Below are 20,225 nucleotides of genomic sequence, written 5' to 3' on the forward strand. Positions count from 1 at the left end.
GACCACTCTGCCCTCGTCTTGCCGCTGCTTACCGTCATCTCTCCTCGTTGAGAACGTGGCCGAGGCAAGTCGGATAAAGACGCTGAGTTAGGTCTTCGTCCGTAGGGCCCGAATCCCTTCTTACCACTGCGTGAGAGAAAGAACGAAGAGGGGGCGAAGCAGAGGGTACTCCTTCATCCCAAGCCTAGAACCCAGCAATGGCGTCGCTGTTGGATCGTCGCGCGCTCCCCTTACTCTTCTTGTTGGTCGCCTGTGCCGTCGCCACTGATGTCCACTACTGCAGTAATCGCATCCCGATCCATTGCTCTTCCCCTTCTCGCATCTCTCTTCTGATCGACTCTGTGGTCCTTGGCGGTCTTTGCTTTCGATCCCTTTGATTTGTGGCTGGGTGCGCCTTTTGCATAAAAAAAAAATCCGATCTTTTCGAGTGTTCCTGACTTGCTAGGGTTATGGGCTTTTAGTTTTCCGTTATATTTGATTATTTAGGGTGTTTTCTCGGTGTTTGCTTGTGACGTCTTCTTCCTGTTCTCTTTTCTGAAAGATCCTGTGTTCCTTGCCCTTTTGTTTTGGCTTTTCGACCCCTTCGATTTGTAGTGAGTCGGTTGCTCATTTTGGCTTCAAACTATCGTTCCCTTTCGAGTGTTCTGTCTTGTTAGTGGTTTAAGTTTTAACCTTATTTTTCGATTACAGCTGGTAAGGTGGAATTTATTCGTGAATATTTGCTCGTGACGTGTTCTTTGTCTCCTTTTTTTCTAACTGATTCTTTGTTCGTTACCGTTTAATCCCTTCGATTTGTAGCTGGATACGCTTTTCTGTATCAACAAAGTCAATCTTCGCGGGTGTCCGTCTTGTTAGGGTTTCAAGTTCTTATTTTTCGATTACATTTGATGAGTTGTGTGTTTGTTTGTGAATGTTTGCTTGTGACGCTGCGCGTACGCTGTTTGTGTTTACAGCAAGGATGCTTGAGTGTGTTGGTGATGTTCACTACTTGGACGATGAACAGCCTATATGGCGCTTTTGAGGAAACGAAAAAACAGTAACGGTTACAATTTTGCGTGTATTGCAAGATTTTTTTTTTCGTAGGAAAGATAAGAGAAAATCTAGGGGACTAAGCCTTCATAATCTCTGTGTGAGTTTATGAAAGGCTAATTGAATCTGGCTTATCTCCAGATTTTGATAATGTTTATGCTCCATGGACTATATCGCCAAAAATGGTGATTTGGTGCTTGAATCATGATTGCTGCTGTTTTTGCTTACATGACTGTTGCAGTAGCCACTGTGGCTCGAGTATTTATAATTAGCTCCTGCGTATCTTATTATGCGGTTGTCCATTGGAGTATGAAGTGATGCTTAAGGCTTTGTCTGTTTATATAATGGAAGTGTCTTTGTTGTCATTATCTGAACATTCAAGCTAATTTGAAAATGCTTTGTTTTTAATCGGTAAATGAATAATTTTCAGTATGATTGCTACCAGCTTCACTGGGTTACTAAGTTTGATCATTGCTTCTTTTTTATTTGTTCTTTTCTTTTATAAAAAATTATGTTGATGCTGGCTTTGATGTTGAAGATGGCAAGATGCTCTAATTTAGACCATCATAATTCATTGAAGATGATTATTGTTTATAACTTTATATTTCTGTTTAAATATTTGGCTGACTTATTATTTCAAGTGGGTTTTATTGATCTGTTCCTGCCGGCTGTGTGACCTTTGCAGAAAAGGGTGCTGATTATCCTGTCAAAGTTAGTGGAGTTGACATGTCTCCAAATCCCATTGCACGAGGCAAGCCAGCGACATTCAATATTTCAGCAACTACCGGTACAAGAACACAGTTGCAACTTCCTTTGTTTTTTTATTTTTCCAGCGTATCTGTAGCATTCATCTCTTTTGTGAATGATTATAAGGTTGGTTACAAGTAACTGTTCTCGATGCATAACAACTAAGCCCATCCCTTTTTATTATGAATGATGACCAGATGCCAAGTGCAAGGATGCAAATCCATAAGAGGCTGGTAGGGTGAGAATGATTTAACAACTGTGCCTTCATCAGCATATTATTTGAGTTAAATGCCCAAAAAAAAGGAAAATAGTATATTAGGTAGCTTTTGGAAGGAGTATGTGGACTAGGATGTGTAAGGTTAGAAATGTCCTTCAAGAGCTGCTAAAAGGGCTTTAAGTTATTCAGAAGTGAAGGCTCTTCCTCATGATTCTAGAACCTTTCTTAAGTGCAGAAAAGTATAAAGAACACGACAGGAGTCGAGATGACTTGGGAAGACATGATTCAATATATAACCAGGTTAACATGATTAGGGACAATTCTTTAGATTCTTTCCTATGCTTTAACTGGATCATATGAAATTATTTCTTTGATTGTTGTTCAAACATTGGAAACCTATATGGCAAAAAGAGGACAGAGCAGAGCATAAAGATATTTCCTCTTCACAGTCCAGGGCGAGACAATTTTGAAGCTTTACAGCCACCTGTAGAAGCTTTTCTCAAGGCTAAACTGTGAGGCCTATGTTGCAGTAGAGCAACTCATTGATGTGCCTAGGTTGATTCTCAAAACTTGTGGATCACGAGCAGTAAATAAGTTGAACTAAAGGAATAAGTTGGTTGAATGTAATACATTTGTTACAAGAGTGTGTATGTAAAACCTTGCGAAAATTTTGTCAATGGATATTAGTAGTTAAGTAGATAACGTTGCATCATTAATAGTCTGCAATAACAAGCCATAATATTGGGGTTCGGCAACATGTATTTTTTCCCATCATTAAGGTTAATGTAGCACAACATACGTGCTTGAATTAAAAGCAACCAATTTGCTTTTTTTTTATTATTATTGTTAGTATTCTGCCATCTCCTTCATTTTGTGGTACCACTAGATGTTTGTTACTAAATTGTTATTGCTTAGATTCAACATCAATACAGATGAATTTTTATACACTTGTATTGGGTTTAAGGAACAGAGAGATGCTCCTTTTGTACTTATATTCTAAGTGGTAGGACATAATCTGGTACATTAAGATATTATTATCATGCTAGTAAACTGAATTTTATTATTTATCTATATTTTAAACTTGAGATCTTCAAATCAATTCACTTAATGCAGTTCTTATTGAAAATTTTCTTATTGGTCTACTTAAAAGGGTCAATTCCAGATCCTACTTATCCTGCAGCAGAACCAGAGAAGATAAAGTAGAAATAGTCTGATTGAACTGCTTCATTTTTTATTACATAAAATAAAAGCAAAAGTTGATTACCAAATGACAATTTTCTGTTGCAGGAGATCAGATATCGGAAGGGAAGTTGGTAATTGATGTCGATTACTTTTTCTTCCATGTTCACCATGATGTTTATGATCTTTGTGAGGAGACATCATGCCCAGTCTACGTTGGTGATTTTGTGTTATCCCATCAGCAGACTTTACCATCATATACCCCTCCGGTGAGAGAGGCAGCTTGTTTTTGCACAACAATTTAGATTTTTTAGAAGTTATTATATGTTTGCTAATACAAATGTGTTCTAGTTTTCTTGATTAGCTGGTTCTTTGCTTTGCTCTAGTTGCAGTTTTTCTCATTGAAAATAAATTTCTTTGAATTTGATTAAAAGTTTGCTATTTTGGTCTCGACACACTTAGCATGCTTATGGTTTTCTTCATTATCATCCTGACCTTTTGCTATCAAGTACTTTGGGGACAAGTTGATGATTTGATGAAATAATTTAGCAAACATTTCTGTTGTTCTCGAATATGGCTTGACAGGACCAGTGATTTAAATAGGTGCTCGCCTAAGTGCTCGGGCGAGGCGAGGCCCGATTGCCTCGTGTGTGGACCAGGCGGTGCGCTTCAATGAGGCATTGCCTGGGCGCTTGCTCGAACCCAGGCACTAGGCGCTTCGGGCGAGTGACCGGTTTAATTAAGCGAACCGAACTGGTTTAAGTCTGGTTCGGTTCGTAGTTTCTTACTTAAAAAGCCATGCTTCATGCTCGCGTGACCTCGAGGAACCCTAGCGCTGCTTCTGCCTCCGTCGCTGACGCTTTTTGCTGTAGACGCAGCGGACCGAGCCTTCCTCTATTGTCGATGGACGAGTCCAATGGCCCCCGTAGCTTCCTTCCGCTATCGCTTCCTTCCACTGTCGAGGGAGAAGACCGTAGGTTCCTTTGCCACCGACGGATGCTCTTTGGAGCTTCCGTCGCCGCTGCCGCTGCTGTCTGCAGCTTTCGCTGCTGTCCGCAGCTTCCCTTGCTGCTGCTGCTGTCCACTGCTTTCGTCGCTTCTGTTGTTGTCGTTTGTACCGCTGCCGCAACTATCTTAAACTAATCCTCTGCTACTGTTGCTATCTCCTTTTGTTACTGTTAACATTTTTTTCTCCCCTCTCTAACTTTAACTAATATACTGTTAACAGTATATTTTTAATTTAATATCATATTTTTATTTAAATAATTATATTTTTTTAATTATATTATATATTTTTTATATTTTAATATTTCAGAGAATATTTTTTTCTCCCCTATAACTTAAGTAATATTACTGTTAACAGTATATTTTTAATTTAATATTATATTTTTATTTAAATAATTATCTTATATATTTTTATATTTTAAATATTTCAGAGCGTCCCGCTTTTCTCGGGTGAGCGCCTTGGGCGTTTTGGGACCTTGGCGTCTAGCGTTTTTTAAATCACTGGATAAGACTATCAGCATTTTCTACTGGGATGCTCATGGCAATGCTGTGTAGTGATGATTTGATCAGAGTGATCAGGTGGCTGGAAGGTGTAAGAGAGAAGGTATGAGGTAAATACCAGAGAGTTGAGAAGTTGGAAAAGATTGTTTGAGCCAGAGGCTGAAATAAATAAAGACAATTATAATAGAAGATGTTGTACTGAGGTATTTAGTTTAAGTCAATCCCAGTGCATAAGAGAGCTTGCAACTACGCAGACAAAGAGTTTTGAGTAGTTCCAAATTGTTTTGTTTCAAAAACAACTACTTTTAATTTTTCTTTATTTGGCTTTTTTTATACAGATTTTTGTAGGTAACAAGACATGGTGCTCGGATTAAGACAATCTTCAAGGCATTGGATCAAATCTTGGTTATACTGCTCAATATGGGTTGGTATTTCTAGTCTAATGGTCAAACATGGACTGAACAATTTGCTCAATCCGGCTCAAAACCAAGCTTATCATTTAGAAAGCTCACCGTATCGGATTTATTGGATGTTAAGCTGAGTGATATCAAATTGTAGTAGACAGCAAGCCTAAGTACTGGTACCAGGGTCCCTTCTTTTGGTTTTTAAATTCTGACGACCATACATGAATCTTTTTCTTCTTTGCCATGCCATGGTCTTCACCAAGTTTCTTTCCTACTTTCCCTATGCTAGCAACAAGAAGACCACCTTTGTACTCATCTATTAAAATACTCATGTATTCCCCCCACCCTCTCCTACTTGTAGTGGTCCAGTTGTTATTGACTAGCACAGACACATGGTATGGCGGTGCGAACAATGTCATAACAATTTGACCAAGAACCAATATTAGTAGCAAACTGAGATTTTAATTCATGCTTGAAGAATTATTTCTACCATCTACTAGTAGACCTGAGTCCTGACATCGACCTACCTAAGATATTGCTAGTTACCCTTTCAGGTATAGATAGATGCCAGAGAATAATGTAGTAAGAAAGCTAGGGGCGGTTTGTAGGTAAAGAGATATATTATGTTGATTGCTCATGCACCTTGAGGGGACTAACTCACCAATTGTGGCTAAGCTTTCTCATATTAAAAGATGCATTCTTGTTTCTTCTTTATAATGCAAGTCAAATGCATGTCATGGAGCAGTTTTTGTTGTTCACATGCATAGCATTACATGAAACGTGATTTTGTTAAGTAGAAAACCTGATGTTCACATATTATTTTTCAGTTTGTTTAAGTGTAGATGAGAGCGAGGATAACATCTATTGATGACTAGATTCTTCACTTATTGAGCTGGTCATGAACCTTAATTCTTTGACATTTTATTGGCTAGAGATTACTCAAAAACCAATAGAAGTTTGTATGTCAAGATTGATGAGAAAAGACTTAAGATGTAGCTTCGTGTGTTTATAATTTATCTTGAGGATATTCCTGTTTTGTGGATAATTTGAAATTAGCTTGAACTAATAAATTTAAATTTGTCTCTTGGGCTGATAAAGCTATTTCTGTCTTGCCATTCTAGCGGAAGTAATATGGTCTTATGCATTGGTTGAAAATTGAATCAATATTTTGTCTCAACTTGTTTAAATGTTTTCTTTCATCTTATATGAGGTATTATTATATTCTGTAGACATTGTAAAACCATGTAGAAGGTGAGTCTTTGTATCATGGCAAGGTTGCAACTTGAGTGACCAACTACTGAATCACATGTAGATGGCCTCCACTTTGGGGAGAGCCCTTCTTTGTGAATGTCGTGTAGTATTTGCTAGCTGTATACATTTCGGTGTTTCCTGCATTGGAATCTGTGATGGAAGTGAAACTGTTTCTGCAAGGAATTTCCTAGAAACTGAGGTTTATCTCTCTTTGCAGGGATCGTACACACTTACAATGCGGATGACTGGAGAAGATGGGCAGCAACTGACTTGCATCACCTTCGGTTTCAGCATTGGATTCGTACCTGTTGCCGACAACTAGAAAAAGTCATGTATTATCGCCTGTAATAATATGAACTTACTTATCACAAGCCATCTGTGCTTCCTTTGTGAGATCATATCGTAAAACCTCTGCGTGTTATCGCCACGTTACAACGACGAGCATCATATATGCTGTATGTTTTCTGTAGACTAATATATGGAATGGTTTGGTCAGTTTAATTTCTTGGCAAGAAGGAAAGTTATTAGTCCAAAGCAGATTACAGCATCATGATTCTTCTGTTTGCTTCTTTCTGTCAGTACATGAATTAGCCATGCAATTGTGGTCTCTGTCTCCATTTTCCTGTAGCAGCACTTCGTGATCCTCCACTGCAATCATTCTCAATATACTTGTGATAAGTTCGTTGCTCTCTCAGCTTATTTGTCTCTCAAATGAACACTTTGTTCCTGCCATAATGGTCAACCTGTGGTCAATATAGATTACATCTCATGTTGTACTTGAACCTATATATATATATATATATATATATATATATAGGTTAATATAGATAACATCTCATTTTCTACTTGAACCTATATATATATATATATATATATATATATATATATATGTATGTATATAATCTCATCAAATCTCATTATGATCGCAATAAATATATCTTTCCTTTTGGTCAATTAAAAAGATTTTTTTTGTGAGGAAAAAGAAAAGAAGTGAGAATTGGCAAAAATGAATCCTAAAATCTTAAGAAACCAACAGATAATCGGAATGACTTGGTCCTCCTAATAATTTGGAATGAAGCGGTTTTCCTCATCGCAACACGGTCAACTCACCCATGCAATCTCCGTCGCATGCATCTCGCTCCAAGAATAGCTCACTCCCCAAGCTATTAAAGCCAAGCCGGTCCTCCCACAACTCACTCGCCCTTCTCGCTCCCTCTCCTGCTCTCCACATCTCCCACACATACTTAGAGGGGAAAGATATCCAATGGCGAAGGTCCAGCTCCTCCCCGCCCTCGTTGCCCTCTGCCTCGCCCTCGCCGGCGTCGCGCTTGCTGCTCCTAAGTTCGTCATCGAAGGCCGCGTCTACTGCGACACCTGCCGTGCCGGCTTCCAGACCGCCGTCAGCCAGTACATTGCAGGTGATCCCATCTCATCTACCCCATCTGCATGCGTTCATGCAGGAGTACTGACAAGTGTGATCGACTTGCAGGTGCCAAGGTCAAGCTGCAATGCAGAAACTACGAGACCGACGCGGTGGAGCACCTGGTCGAGGCCGTGACGGACAGCACCGGCACGTACCACATCGAGGTGGAGGACAGCCACGAGGAGGAGATCTGCGAGGTGTCGTTGCTGCAGAGTCCGCAGCCAGGCTGCACGGAGGTGGCGCAAAGCAGGAACCGTGCCCGCATCCTGGTCACCGGCAGGAGCGGCTTGGCCTCCGACATCCGTTATGCCAACTCCCTTGGCTTCCTCAAGGACGAGCCGCTGCAACAGTGTGGGCTGCTGCTGCAGCAGTATGCTTTGGGCGTCGATGACTAAGACGAGAAGGCGAGGCACCTAACATTAAGTATACGTATCACCTAGCTTTCCATGAAGCCATGGATGAATGACCTTGGTTTCGGATCCATGAAACTTAGATGTGCTAACAAAGCTTGGTGAAGTATTCTTACTGTTCTTTCATTCTGTGTTCTTGTGCTATAGACAGTTTGATTGCTCAAAGATCAACAAGAAAACAAGCTGATGCAGTTTGCACCAAATCTGTCTCGAGTATATTACCAAAATCCATTCATCTCTAATACTAATTGATCCATTAATTTGATGAATCACCTCAATGGGTGATGTCCAATCTATTAACTCAGTGAATTCTTTTCCTAATTTTGGAATCTATTTAGGATATTATGGATGACATAAACGTCTTGTAATTATACTAAATTCTGATGGGAAAAAAAATCATAAATATGAATTAATATTTATATTATATTATAAATATAATATAATATAATATAACATTGTAGGAAAATATTTTCTGGCGGATTCGAATGAGGTGAAGCGGGTTATCGGATCCGTGGAAATCACAATAAACCCCTCTCTATCAATTGCGACCCCCATTCCCTGCCTCATCCTTCTTCTTCCTCTTCCTCGCATGGGGGCCCTTCGCCTCCCATCTCTCGCTCTCCTCCTCTCGCCATGCAAATCCCTACGCCTAGTCTCCCGTCCCCTCCCTCTCCGCTTCCGACTCCCCACTCTCAAGGCCGCCGCCTCCGTCTCCGGTGGCTCAGGCAGCAGAGGCCTATCGTCCCAGAGCCTCGCCAAGGAGGAGCCCTCGCTGCCCCCACCCTCGGCCGACCGGAAGCCCTCCTCGAGCTACGAGGGGTCGGTCACCCCTCGATCCGTGGACTTTAACGCGTGGTACCTCGATGTCATCGCCAGCGCTGAGCTCGCCGACTACGGCCCCGTCCGTGGCACCATGGTCATCCGCCCCTACGGCTACGCCATATGGGAGGCCATCCAGGTGTGCTGCTTCGCCATTCCGATCTTGAAAATAATTGTCGTCGTTGTGTCTATGTCATTGGCTTCGTGTGTATGCGTTTATGTTTGTTCCTTTTCTTCACAGGAGTATCTGAACGTGAAGTTCAAAGAGACCGGCCACAGCAATATGTACTTTCCTCAGGTGTGATGTTGTTTCTGTCTATGATATGGAATGTCTACCTTCATTGAGGATTCTAGCTTATGCACGCAAGCCGTTTCTCTTTGTTAGGCATCAACTTTTGATTATGGAGATTATGGTTTGAACTTCTCTTGAAACTAATCTTGGTCTATTAAGAAATAAAAGCTGTGAAATTTATTTAAGCACAAACAAGAAGTTGAAGTAAATATTCATTAACTGATGATGAGAATGAAGATGAAGTGATACAACTGGACGGGTCATATTGGAACTTTTTGAGCAATTACTTGTCTATCTTCCTTGCAATGTGGAGAAGCCACTCTGTTGGCAATGATAAAGAAGGTAAAAGCTTCAGAATTGCATCATGAGTAATATGCTAACATAAATGATTGGATCATGGATTCACTTAAGCTGCTTGTGAACCTATGGATCATCATCAATTTGTGACATTTCCTATGCTTATTGTTTCGCCCACAATTATTCAAGAGTGAGTTATCTGAAAGTATTTTCTTGTTTTTTGTTCTTTCTAAATGGATTGGATGGTTGCCAAGAAATAATTCCTTGTAATCTTTGATAGTTCTAGAACACATTTATCTTGGAGATAATTGCACATGCTAATTAGGTTAAAAATACAAATTTGCACCTAGGTACCTTGGAAAGGTCTAGTTACTGGGTTGATCGAATAAAGATGCGGAGGTTAAGATTTGGCTAAAATAAATGTGGACATAAACAAATCTTGCTTCCAGCTTGAATTAGATAGTCTGTCAACATGAAATTTAACTTGGCTATCTGAAGTAACATGCCAACAATGTGCTTAACAAGGGATTAATGTCCTGGTTCCTTCAGGTGGGGCCAATGGGAACATAATTATGTACAATGGAGCACTCAGCAGAGCTGCATGCTTATTGTCCAGAAATAATGCAACGCTTCCTCTTCAAAAGGCTTAGCATTAGGAATTTCCTTGGCTTTAATTGCATTTTGGGTGTTTATTCGTCACTCGCTGTATCCAACAGCTAGCTTTTATGTCCAGTTTGTAGTAACTACAGACTGTAAAGGAAGGTGATGGAAGTACAAGTGCTATACCCTCTTTGGAAATAAATGCTGTGCCTACTAGGACTGGAGGAAAAAAAAAAAAGCCTAGGGAATTTTTTCCAACTTTATTGTTGTGATTAGTTTTTGAATTTAGTAACCAGAATTTTACCTTCTTTTGCATAACATAGTTTGTGCTAGAATGCCTTCCCTTTCCTGAATCAAGTGGTCATAATACTTTGTTAGTCCTTGAAAAGTGATTAATTGAATAGCGGAAACTGTCATCTTATGCCACTTTTTGATAGGGAAAACACATCTTATTAGGTGTTCCCTATGAGAACTGAGAAGTTGGCCAAGTGTATGAATAAACAGACAGTTTCTGATATCAGGATTTTTTGTTGGCATTTTAAAAGTTACCACAGCCCTCAGTGTTTCTTCTAGAACAAAACGCTGTCTATCACTTCTTGGCAGATGATTATATCATGTTGGGCAGATTACTTATCTATAGTTATATCTAGACTAGAGTTGGTATAGAATCTCATGTTGGGTGTTAGAGGAACTTTTTTGTAATTTTTTGTTAATTAAATTTTTACTGTTTGCAGTTTATATTGATCAGAAAATGTTCTTTCTCTCTAATCTGATACATTGAGGCTTCCACATTTGCTTTTGTTTAAAGACTTCCATTGCTGCAGTTTATTCCCTACTCATTCATAGAGAAAGAAGCCAGCCATGTTGAAGGTTTCAGTCCAGAGCTTGCGCTTGTCACCATTGGAGGAGGAAAGGAACTTGAGGAAAAGCTCGTGGTACTCATTCTATTCGATAAATCAACACATTTTCTGCTTCCTTATTGTTTTCATATTTTCTTGTATTTTGGATTTCAATACTAGTGTTCTTCATCATAGTATTTGCTATGAAAGTAATCATGAGAATTAAATCTAAACTGAATTTTACATCTTTAATTCTGCTTTTGAGGGTTTCAATACTAGTGTTCTTCATCATAGTATTTGCTATGAAAGTAATCATGAGAATTAAATCTAAACTGAATTTTACATCTTTAATTCTGCTTTTGAGGGTTTGGCAGGTTAGACCAACAAGTGAGACCATTGTAAACCATATGTTTACTCAATGGATTCATAGCTACCGTGATCTTCCTCTCATGATTAACCAGGTTAGGACCCTTACCTGGTCATTGTCCCATTGTTCTACTTTGAAGACAGATTTTGACAATATTCTTCCTAAAACCAACTGCTATTCTTTCAGTGGGCTAATGTCACACGATGGGAGATGAGGACCAAGCCATTTGTGAGGACCCTTGAATTCCTGTGGCAGGAGGGTCATACAGCTCATGCAACTCTGGAAGAAGCAGAAAAGGAGGTAAGCTTGATTATATCTGGATTGCTGAATGAATTTTACTTAATCTATATTTTTGATTTTTTCCTCTTCTTTTGCATTGCTGTGCTGCAGGCATTACAGATGATTGATGTCTATAAGAAATTTGCTTATGAGCAAGCTGCAATACCTGTTATTGTAGGTAGGAAATCAAGGGCTGAGACATTTGCTGGTGCTATACGAACCTATACAATTGAAGCTATGATGGGTGATAGAAAAGCTTTACAAGCTGGAACTAGCCATAACCTTGGCCAAAATTTTTCTCGTGCATTTGGAACACAGGTTATTACTTGAAAAATTCACTCATATAAACTTTCTTCATCTCTGTTCATTGTATTAAGACTTTGCTTGATTCCAAAATCTGTTTTCTTATGATATATTGTTTGTGAATTGAGATAAAGATGGGAAATTCGAATGCATTTTCCTAGTGATCAGTGACTTATATCGAGCATAAATAATGATTAAGGAAATGAAGAAAGCAAATTTAATATATTAAATAGTTTGATCTTAAAAAAATCACCATAGTTGAAGTGAACAAGTTCAAAGTCATAAAACATAAAATGGAATTGAAACTTATGTATAGGGGAGCAAGCAGACAATATGTTTGGAAAATCATGCTACAAGAAGCCCCTAGTATTTACTTTTTTAAGGTCAAAGTGGCTGAAAATATATTGGTATATTGGCTAATTTAGACTTTCCTTCCCAGCCCCCTTGTCTGCAAAGCATAGGATTTGACTGGACTTTCTTCTGAAAGTTTGGTTCTACCTCATGTTTGTTCTTGAAACTTTTTGATAATTATCTACCTTTATGTCTTCTGACACCTAAATAGATACAATCCTGGAGGGTTCTAGTATATGCCTGTGGTTTGAGAATTGTATTAGGCTCTTAGCAAACCTTTTGCTTTTAGATACCTTTCTTGTTAAGTCTGCTTGGGGTCATTCTATCACACATCCAGAGTTAAGCTCTTGTATGAAAACAGGGTTGCTAAATAATGGTGTCTAATACTAATTCCAAGTTGTATCATTAAAAATGTCCAGAGTATCAAGTCATGAAAGCATCTCAGGTGTGGGAATTTGCAGATTGCAGCTTAACTTTTGTTGCCATCTGTGTGAAGGGTGCTACTGTTGCAAGACTCAAGATGGACGCCCATATCACCTCTCCTCAAAATATACTGTGCTGCTTTCTGAAGCATCATATCAAAATTTTAGTTGTTATTTTCATTGTTAAGACAGTGCCTTTAAGAGTATAATAGGGAGTATTTAGTCAGAAAAAGAAATTGCATTACAATCCAATAATTTGAAGGAGCCTTGCTTTTGTCACTGCTATTTTATGACTAAAAAACAAGGACATGGTGGAAAGTATAGCTGTTCATGATGTCCTGTTTATCTGTCATGTACAGCATGAGCCATCCTATTTTCGCTGTATCAGCAGTGTTGCAGATGTTCACTTGTTTTATTGCCCACGTGCATGTATGCCTACATCAAGTGGGATGTTATCTATGTTGACAGTGGTTCTAATATAAGTATGACATCTATATAATTCACATTTGGGTAACTGTCACGGTTAGCATATCATGGTATGCTGCACCATTCTATGCAATGCTATTCATCTTATCTTAGACTATCTTTTCTTTCTTTAGAAATAGCACATATGAGCAACCAATTTAGCATCAGTTCTGTGAGTTCATGCTTTCTTAATTTTAATGTTAACCATATCAAGTTTGAAGGGGATATTCCATATAAAGAGGAGCTAAAATAGAAATTTTTTGATCTTTTAAACGTCATGTTACTTGCAGATATATCTATTGATTGGTTTGGACTATTACCAAGAGCTTGTCTGACATCCTAATACTTTAGTGTTTCTTATATATACGGAAACAGAGTTGGGTCACAATGAGCTTTCCGCAGCTTGAAAATGAAGCAGCCGTATCTGATTGCATAGATTGATACTTAGAACAACATTTTGTGTGTCTGAACTTCCGAGCTTGGTTGATTGAGAGAACATCTTCTAACATCTTTTTAGAAACTTCTATAAGAAGAATTTGATTGAGATGTATCATTACTGAGACTATGGGGTCTTCTTTTTTTGTGCTTCCTTGTTCCTACTTTATTATATAACTATTTTGGCTTGTACACAAGTCATATTATTTTAGTGGATCTTTACATCCTCTAGAATGTATGCCTAACAGTTCACTGATGAAAATGGACAAAGACAACATGTTTGGCAAACTTCATGGGCTGTCAGTACCCGGTTTGTTGGTGGTATCATCATGACTCATGGAGATGATGCCGGTCTAATGCTTCCTCCCAGAATTGCGCCAATACAAGTAGGTTTTTCTCTTCTCTCTCTCTTTACAGTTTAGTCACTGATACATATATGTCAATTATGCATTCTGATCCTTGTGCATGTCAGATTATCAGGATGGCAAGTAAAATTAAGTGAAACTGAACAGAATTGTGTAATTGTAAATTGAAAAACTTGTCAAACATGGGACTTATATGGACGTAAATATCAGCTTTCTATTGGAACTTGATGGTAACTATATCTTGGATACTATGATGTTGTATTCACTGATTTCTGCTCGGGTCATATCATCTTTCAATGTCAGAAGTTGGAATTTCTTCTACTCAGCTCCCTTTTCTGCACTATGGATGCTTGAACCTTCACAGCTTCAAAGAGTTTATTCTTTTTTGAAACTGTCTCTTCTGTCATTGAATTTGGCAAATGAACTTTAAATGAGCTTTATTGTTCTGTTTGCCCTCCTTTTCCAGTTAAGTGCTTTGCACTCGACGTCCAAATATCTATTTACTTTTCTTTTATGCTTGTTTCGTGCTTTTTGATCTCTTACATTATTTGTAACTTATGTGTAATAAATTCTTAGCTTCTGCCCTTCTTTCAAAGCCTCCATATTCAAGTCCACATCTCCTCTTAGAGCTAGGATCGAAGTACCTATTTGAGTAGGTTTGGTAATATGAACTATACCTGCCTGGACTCTAGTTAAGTGTTGACGATTTGAGTAGGTTTAGTGCATATGGACCAAGTGTTGACTAGGCCATCATTGCTTTCATATTGTGGATAATCTGTAGGTTTGGACAATTAGCTAGTCAACCAGTTGTAAAACTCTAGACCAGAGATCTAGTCGGCTGGGTGGTTGACCAACTAACCAAACTAGTTTGGTTGACTGTAACTCTGGTTATGTCAATTAAATGACAAACAACAAGAAGAAAAATAATCAGAAGAAACGATAATGTCCCAACTATGGGTTTAGCTACACGGGTGTTTCCCACCAGTAAGCTGTATTAAGTCAATAACGCTAATTAGATCAAGAGCAACACCTGTTAAGTGACCGTCAGAACGTTTTATTGGGTTAATCTATCTGATCAACCATCATGAGGTATGTCAAATACATGGCTGTTGAATCTATCCGCGAGGGCACACATGAGGAGGCTTTTTATCTTGTAATGATTTGATCAATTGTAAGCAGCCTTCCTCCTAGGTTAAAATTGATCCTAGTAGGTACAACCTTCTGTTAAATTTCATGCTATAAAACTTGACCACTGAATATATTGCTTTGGCCTCATTGCTCAGTTTTTGTGCAATAATACCATTCTTTTTATCATTTATCATCAGGTGATTGTAGTGCCGATCTGGAAGACGGCCGATGAGAAAAATGGAGTCATGAATGCCGTGTCATCTCTCAAGGAAGTACTGCATAAAGCAGAAATCAGAGTTAAAATAGATGACACTGAACAAAGGACTCCAGGATGGAAGTTCAACTTCTGGGAGATGAAGGTATGGATAACAACAGTGAGTGGAATAGTTTACATGGTTTTATCCATCAGTAACATATTAAAAATTTAAACGTATGCAAGCTCATCTTTTGCCGTTTGAATTTGAAATGACTTAGACCTTGACCTCGGGTAGCATTTCTATAAGTCGCATGCCCCTTTGATGCAGTTTTTTTCTTTTTTCAGTTTGAAATGTATGAAGCCTAATCTTTTGTAATATTGAACTTTTTGCAGTCTGTTTCAATAAATTGTCTGTGGTGAAAGGGGTTTGACAGAACTTGTTGGGGAATGAATCATTAACTGAAGAACTTAGCCATGTCAGTTTCAGTTTATGTTGTTTCTTATGATATCTCTATCGTTGGCAGGGTGTCCCTTTAAGAATAGAAGTCGGACCTCGTGATGTTGCTAATAAAAGCGTTGTGGTATCTCGGAGAGATACACCTGGGAAGCCAGGTAAAGATTTTGGGATATCTATGGATCCTTCAGTTTTGGTAACCCATATAAAGAGCAGGTTGGAGGAGATCCAGACATCTCTTCTACAAAGGGCTACATCATTTCGTGATAGGTAAATTCTGACCCTCTGATGTGCTGTAATATTTTAAGTGAGAATTACAACTATGCGATTTTCATTTTGTCAATCAAAGGAAACATGATTTATTTTTAGATGATTTATGAATTTTTGGCGAGTTCAGGCCTTTTGCTCGTGTCTTTCCTTTGCCATAGTCCTGTCTCCACATCTATTTTCTTTGTATGCATCCACTTGATTAAATTTGATATGGGAGCTTAGCCAGTTGACATGTTTGATCTAACTGATCATCCCTAACCAGCATATGATTTATATTAAAATTTTTCTCTCTTTTTGTGAGAAAAGAACTGTGTATGGTCCTCAAGTTAACTTGTCCTTTTTAAGGTATCCCAGAACCAACATTTAGCCCAAATTCTATGCCTGTCTAGAGTCAAATGAATGAGATCACAAAAGCTTACTCCTTGTTTCTTTTCTACTTCATGCAAGTAGTCTGAGATTTATGATACATTGTAAGTGAAGATGATACAATGATATATTGTTCTTCGTGATAACTAATCAGCGAGCTTGGAAATCACAAAAAGTTATGATATTTTTCACAAATCTTGTAGTTTAACTCATTGCCTATGACTCAGACACTGTTAATCATATGTTATTAAAAAATCTTGACTATACTGCCATTTTCTACAAAGTCTGTTTCGCTATGCATGTCTTTAACTTTTTTGCTGAAAGTGGAAGGGTGCTTTTACAGTAACATTGTGGATGTGAACTCATACGATGAGTTGAAGGAAGCAATTGCTCAAGGTAAATGGGCAAGGGGTCCCTGGTCAGCTAGGTGAGAGGCTGAACTTTTTTAGCCTATCCTGCTCTAGATTAAGTAATAAAAATTGTAATATGATGATGAGAGCTTATGTACTAACTATAACACTAAATTTCAGTGATGCCGAGGAGGTAAAAGTGAAAGAAGAGACAGGTGCAACAATAAGATGCTTCCCATTTGAGCAGCCTCAAGGGCAAAAGAAGTGCTTCATGACTGGTAATCCAGCTGATGAAGTTGCAATTTTTGCAAAATCTTATTAAATTCTTGGTGCCAATCTTAAGATTCATGATTCAAGTTACCAATAGAGCTTTTTCCTTACTCTCATGTAGTCACTTCACAATATTTTTTGCTATGGGGGAGTGTACTATTCATGTATCATGTTAGCATCTACACCATGAAGCTTCTAACATAAATATTTCTGCCTATTCACACTTTGATCAACTTTGTTTTTGTATTCATCAGTTTGCTTTGGTGGCTATGAGTATGAATGTTTTTTGATCTTCTAGTTGACGTTGAACTATTTTTACCCTTATCTCATGCTTGAATATTTTTCAGTAAGATAGTGATTTAATCATCGATCATCATCGTGCTTGGAAAAAAAGCAAACGGAATCAACATAAGTTCAGATTACAAGGAAAGGTAACTGAACATTTCGACGTGTTAACATGAAATAGTAGGTGACCAAACGAGCCGGCGGTGTTCCCAGCTCAGGTCTCTTCTCCGGAGCAGGCTGCCTGCTTTGGCGTCTTTCTTTGATGGAGGTTGTTTCTTCTGCCATGCATCTGCAACAATGAACGATCAACCAAAGAGGTAATGATTGGTTCTTATTAGTTAGCTTACAAGTGTGAAATATTTATGGTAGCTGAAGAATTCCTCAGAGTTATTGAAATTTAAGTTAAATTATATTTAACATTTGATTTGGTATTTTCATGATCCCATTTGGTCCCTAAAATATGACAAACTAGTTTGAGAATTCTATATGGTTTTCATTTTTCTTGAACCTAGTTAGATCCCAAATCATAGTTTATACCCTATATGAACTCCTGATTCTTTGTTTGAGTGATGAACTTTGGAGTGGGATTTATGTTTCACTTGGATCTTTTCCCTCATGGGTGTCTTCCTCATGAGACATTTAAATGAGTTGATAACCTCATTATCCTGCTAAAACAAAAGGTATTAGCACATAATTATTTTTACCTCCTCATCCACATGCCCATCACATATCTTCTTCCCTTCCCTGGAACTGCAACTCTTCCCATCTTCATTGTGCTGGATTCGAGGGAAGTGAGCCCACTGGATGCTCAAATAACAAATAATTAGTCGATTTCCTAAATTTTAATCCCTTATCAAACCAAAAAAAAAAAAGAACAAAATATTTAATCTGATAACCACATAACCCTACTTTCCATTCTCAAAATAAGAACTCACATTTTTAGCAGCAGCACTAAATGCCTCCTTGTGGGTGATATTGGGTTCTCTAGCCTTGATCCTCACTATCTCTTCTCTGCAGTATACCCCAAAGTTGTCGGGTATAAAATGTCATTAGAAATTGCAAGACTGGGCATCTCAGTAGGTCTGATGGAAGTCATATACATGATGATGATGATGATGATGACTTCCATTACCTGATGAAGTGGTTATAAGCAGAAGGAGCCCGCTGCCTTTTCTCCGGAGCTGCCAAGAAAAAGAGAACAAAAGTACCGAATTGAGTGTGAGGTGATGTGAGAAGGATTGGATGTTCTTGTTTACGTTTGTTGATGATGGGAGCTCTTGTCGGACTCCTTGTCTCGTTCTCTGCCTCTCCAACACCTCCACCTCCACTGCTGCAAGCTTTGGGTCCCAAATCTTCTTGTTTCCCCTTAGAACACACACACACACACATATGTATATATATAAACACGTAGAGAGAGAGAGAGAAGGTTAACTGCAGTGCGTTGTACGTATAGTATAGCACCGTGTACCTCTTCATCTCCAAGGGAGGCAAGGAGTTCAACAGGAACAACAGAAGTTCTCACCAAGCTAACAGATAGCAGACCAGTGCAATGGCCGCATCGAACTGTTACCACCTTCAACAGGCTGCTGCATGGAACACTCACCTAAACAGACACACACATGTAGTAGGATCAACCACCGAGTGATCACCGGAGCAAGCTGAAAGAGATGTACCAGCAAGATCGTGGCGCAGAAACTGCACTGAACGTAGCCCAGTTGCTCGGGGAGCTCAAGCAATGGGTTACTTGAAGACATCATGCGATGGAGAGAGAGAGGTAGAAAGGGAAACTTGAACTGGATATATAGGGAAGGAGGGAGGGAGCTTTGCGGTGTAAAATGCTTTCTGGCTCATTAGTTCAGGCGATTGAGTGGAATTCCATGGAATCATACTGATGTTGAAGCTAATGTTGATCCCAACATTTATTTGTGTGGGGAACTGGCAGTTTTTGACTGGGAAGACACACACAGACTTCGCTGTTGGACCTCATGTGTTGTTGTTTTCCCCTCCATTACTCTCCTTCCTTTCCATGTAGCCTGCGGAGTGGATGCCATGCATGGCATGCAGAGGGGGAAATCGGAAGGCAAAACTTCCATGCATGCTCCTGCAGTTCCTTCCTTGTTAGGTCACTGCTGACTACTTCCACCTCGCTGCTCTTCCTGCCGGATTCCCCGAACCAGTGCCGTCGAGCATCCATGTGAGCATGCACGAGGGTGACTTGGGTTGGCCCCCCGACGGCAAACTGGATGTGCTCCTTGAAAGGGAAGGAGGAATCTTTGCTTCATCTCTCTCTCTCTCTCTCTCTCTCTCTCTCTCTCTCTGGCGATGCAGCTGAGAAGTGCATGGGTGGAGTAATTTGTTCTGCCGTATGTAGGCATGGATCAGACGAGCTTCAACTAATGATTCCTCTTCTTTTGGGAGGGAGGGGTTTCTGAGGCGACCTGACCTTAACTAGGGTTCTTCAATGCAGCACCTACTTGGCTTCCACAAAAGAACCTTCCTTCCCCAGTGACTTCACCATCTCCTGGTATCTCTTCTCCTCGGCAAAGAGAGACACACTGCTCTGAGTTACTCCCTGACTGCAACTGTTGCCATCACCATGTGCAAACCTGATCCCGGTAGCCAACTTCATATATTAATTGAAGGTTATTTCAAGTCCATTTCAGCAGTGTCATAGAAGCTGACAGTCCTTAGCTTACTGAGTCTGATGCGGGTGTGTGTTTGAATTGCCTCACTGTGTGGCTTTTGTTTCCACCCAAACTCCATTTTTCGGGGTCCTTACCAAAAGAAGATTCTAGAACCCTCAAAATATATACTATGATAATATTAGGATATTTAGATATTAAATATACTTAAAAAAACCCATTTTAGAGACTCCCTGAAATAGTCCAAAAAAAATATATTCATCT

The 20,225-nt window shown here is 39.1% G+C and overlaps 4 protein-coding genes across 4 annotated transcripts; 3 read left to right on the plus strand and 1 right to left on the minus strand.

Moving 5' to 3' along the window:
- LOC135612924 (phosphatidylglycerol/phosphatidylinositol transfer protein-like) lies at positions 1-6,834 on the plus strand. The gene is made up of 4 exons (XM_065109753.1): positions 1-282; positions 1,715-1,816; positions 3,281-3,441; positions 6,551-6,834. The coding sequence occupies exons 1-4, from the start codon at positions 198-200 to the stop codon at positions 6,653-6,655; spliced, it is 453 nt and encodes a 150-aa protein (XP_064965825.1). The 5' UTR covers positions 1-197; the 3' UTR covers positions 6,656-6,834.
- A 687-nt stretch (positions 6,835-7,521) lies between these two features.
- On the plus strand, positions 7,522-8,292 carry LOC103985877 (pollen-specific protein C13-like). The gene is made up of 2 exons (XM_009403737.3): positions 7,522-7,751; positions 7,823-8,292. The coding sequence occupies exons 1-2, from the start codon at positions 7,598-7,600 to the stop codon at positions 8,149-8,151; spliced, it is 483 nt and encodes a 160-aa protein (XP_009402012.1). The 5' UTR covers positions 7,522-7,597; the 3' UTR covers positions 8,152-8,292.
- A 433-nt stretch (positions 8,293-8,725) lies between these two features.
- On the plus strand, positions 8,726-17,331 carry LOC103985408 (proline--tRNA ligase, chloroplastic/mitochondrial). The gene is made up of 11 exons (XM_009403088.3): positions 8,726-9,124; positions 9,227-9,283; positions 10,999-11,109; positions 11,388-11,474; positions 11,567-11,680; positions 11,771-11,977; positions 13,884-14,021; positions 15,326-15,487; positions 15,849-16,048; positions 16,758-16,841; positions 16,945-17,331. The coding sequence occupies exons 1-11, from the start codon at positions 8,756-8,758 to the stop codon at positions 17,084-17,086; spliced, it is 1,671 nt and encodes a 556-aa protein (XP_009401363.2). The 5' UTR covers positions 8,726-8,755; the 3' UTR covers positions 17,087-17,331.
- A 145-nt stretch (positions 17,332-17,476) lies between these two features.
- Positions 17,477-19,235, minus strand: LOC135612923 (protein YABBY 7-like). Its single transcript, XM_065109751.1, has 7 exons — positions 18,993-19,235; positions 18,788-18,922; positions 18,576-18,684; positions 18,452-18,500; positions 18,255-18,330; positions 18,024-18,119; positions 17,477-17,608 (listed from the first exon to the last, which is right to left on the minus strand). Exons 1-7 carry the CDS (start codon positions 19,074-19,076, stop codon positions 17,534-17,536), a joined length of 624 nt encoding a protein of 207 aa, XP_064965823.1. The 5' UTR covers positions 19,077-19,235; the 3' UTR covers positions 17,477-17,533.
- Positions 19,236-20,225: the final 990 nt, after the last annotated feature.

This window comes from Musa acuminata, chromosome BXJ2-5 (genome assembly GCF_036884655.1).
Source record: "Musa acuminata AAA Group cultivar baxijiao chromosome BXJ2-5, Cavendish_Baxijiao_AAA, whole genome shotgun sequence".
Classification (NCBI taxonomy): Eukaryota; Viridiplantae; Streptophyta; class Magnoliopsida; order Zingiberales; family Musaceae; genus Musa; species Musa acuminata.

Excerpts from the sequence above, each read along its gene's own strand:
- LOC135612923 (XM_065109751.1), bottom strand. The coding sequence starts at position 19,076 with ATGATGTCTTCAAGTAACCCATTGCTTGAGCTCCCCGAGCAACTGGGC. Across the intron at positions 18,331-18,451 it reads GCTTATAACCACTTCATCAG|AGAAGAGATAGTGAGGATCA; the intron begins GTAATGGAAGTC and ends GGTATACTGCAG. Across the intron at positions 18,120-18,254 it reads TTAGTGCTGCTGCTAAAAAT|TGGGCTCACTTCCCTCGAAT; the intron begins GTGAGTTCTTAT and ends TTGAGCATCCAG.
- LOC135612924 (XM_065109753.1), top strand. The coding sequence starts at position 198 with ATGGCGTCGCTGTTGGATCGTCGCGCGCTCCCCTTACTCTTCTTGTTG. Across the intron at positions 283-1,714 it reads CACTGATGTCCACTACTGCA|AAAAGGGTGCTGATTATCCT; the intron begins GTAATCGCATCC and ends TGACCTTTGCAG. Across the intron at positions 3,442-6,550 it reads TACCATCATATACCCCTCCG|GGATCGTACACACTTACAAT; the intron begins GTGAGAGAGGCA and ends CTCTCTTTGCAG.
- LOC103985877 (XM_009403737.3), top strand. The coding sequence starts at position 7,598 with ATGGCGAAGGTCCAGCTCCTCCCCGCCCTCGTTGCCCTCTGCCTCGCC. Across the intron at positions 7,752-7,822 it reads CGTCAGCCAGTACATTGCAG|GTGCCAAGGTCAAGCTGCAA; the intron begins GTGATCCCATCT and ends ATCGACTTGCAG.
- LOC103985408 (XM_009403088.3), top strand. The coding sequence starts at position 8,756 with ATGGGGGCCCTTCGCCTCCCATCTCTCGCTCTCCTCCTCTCGCCATGC. Across the intron at positions 9,284-10,998 it reads GCAATATGTACTTTCCTCAG|TTTATTCCCTACTCATTCAT; the intron begins GTGTGATGTTGT and ends CCATTGCTGCAG. Across the intron at positions 11,978-13,883 it reads CTCGTGCATTTGGAACACAG|TTCACTGATGAAAATGGACA; the intron begins GTTATTACTTGA and ends TATGCCTAACAG.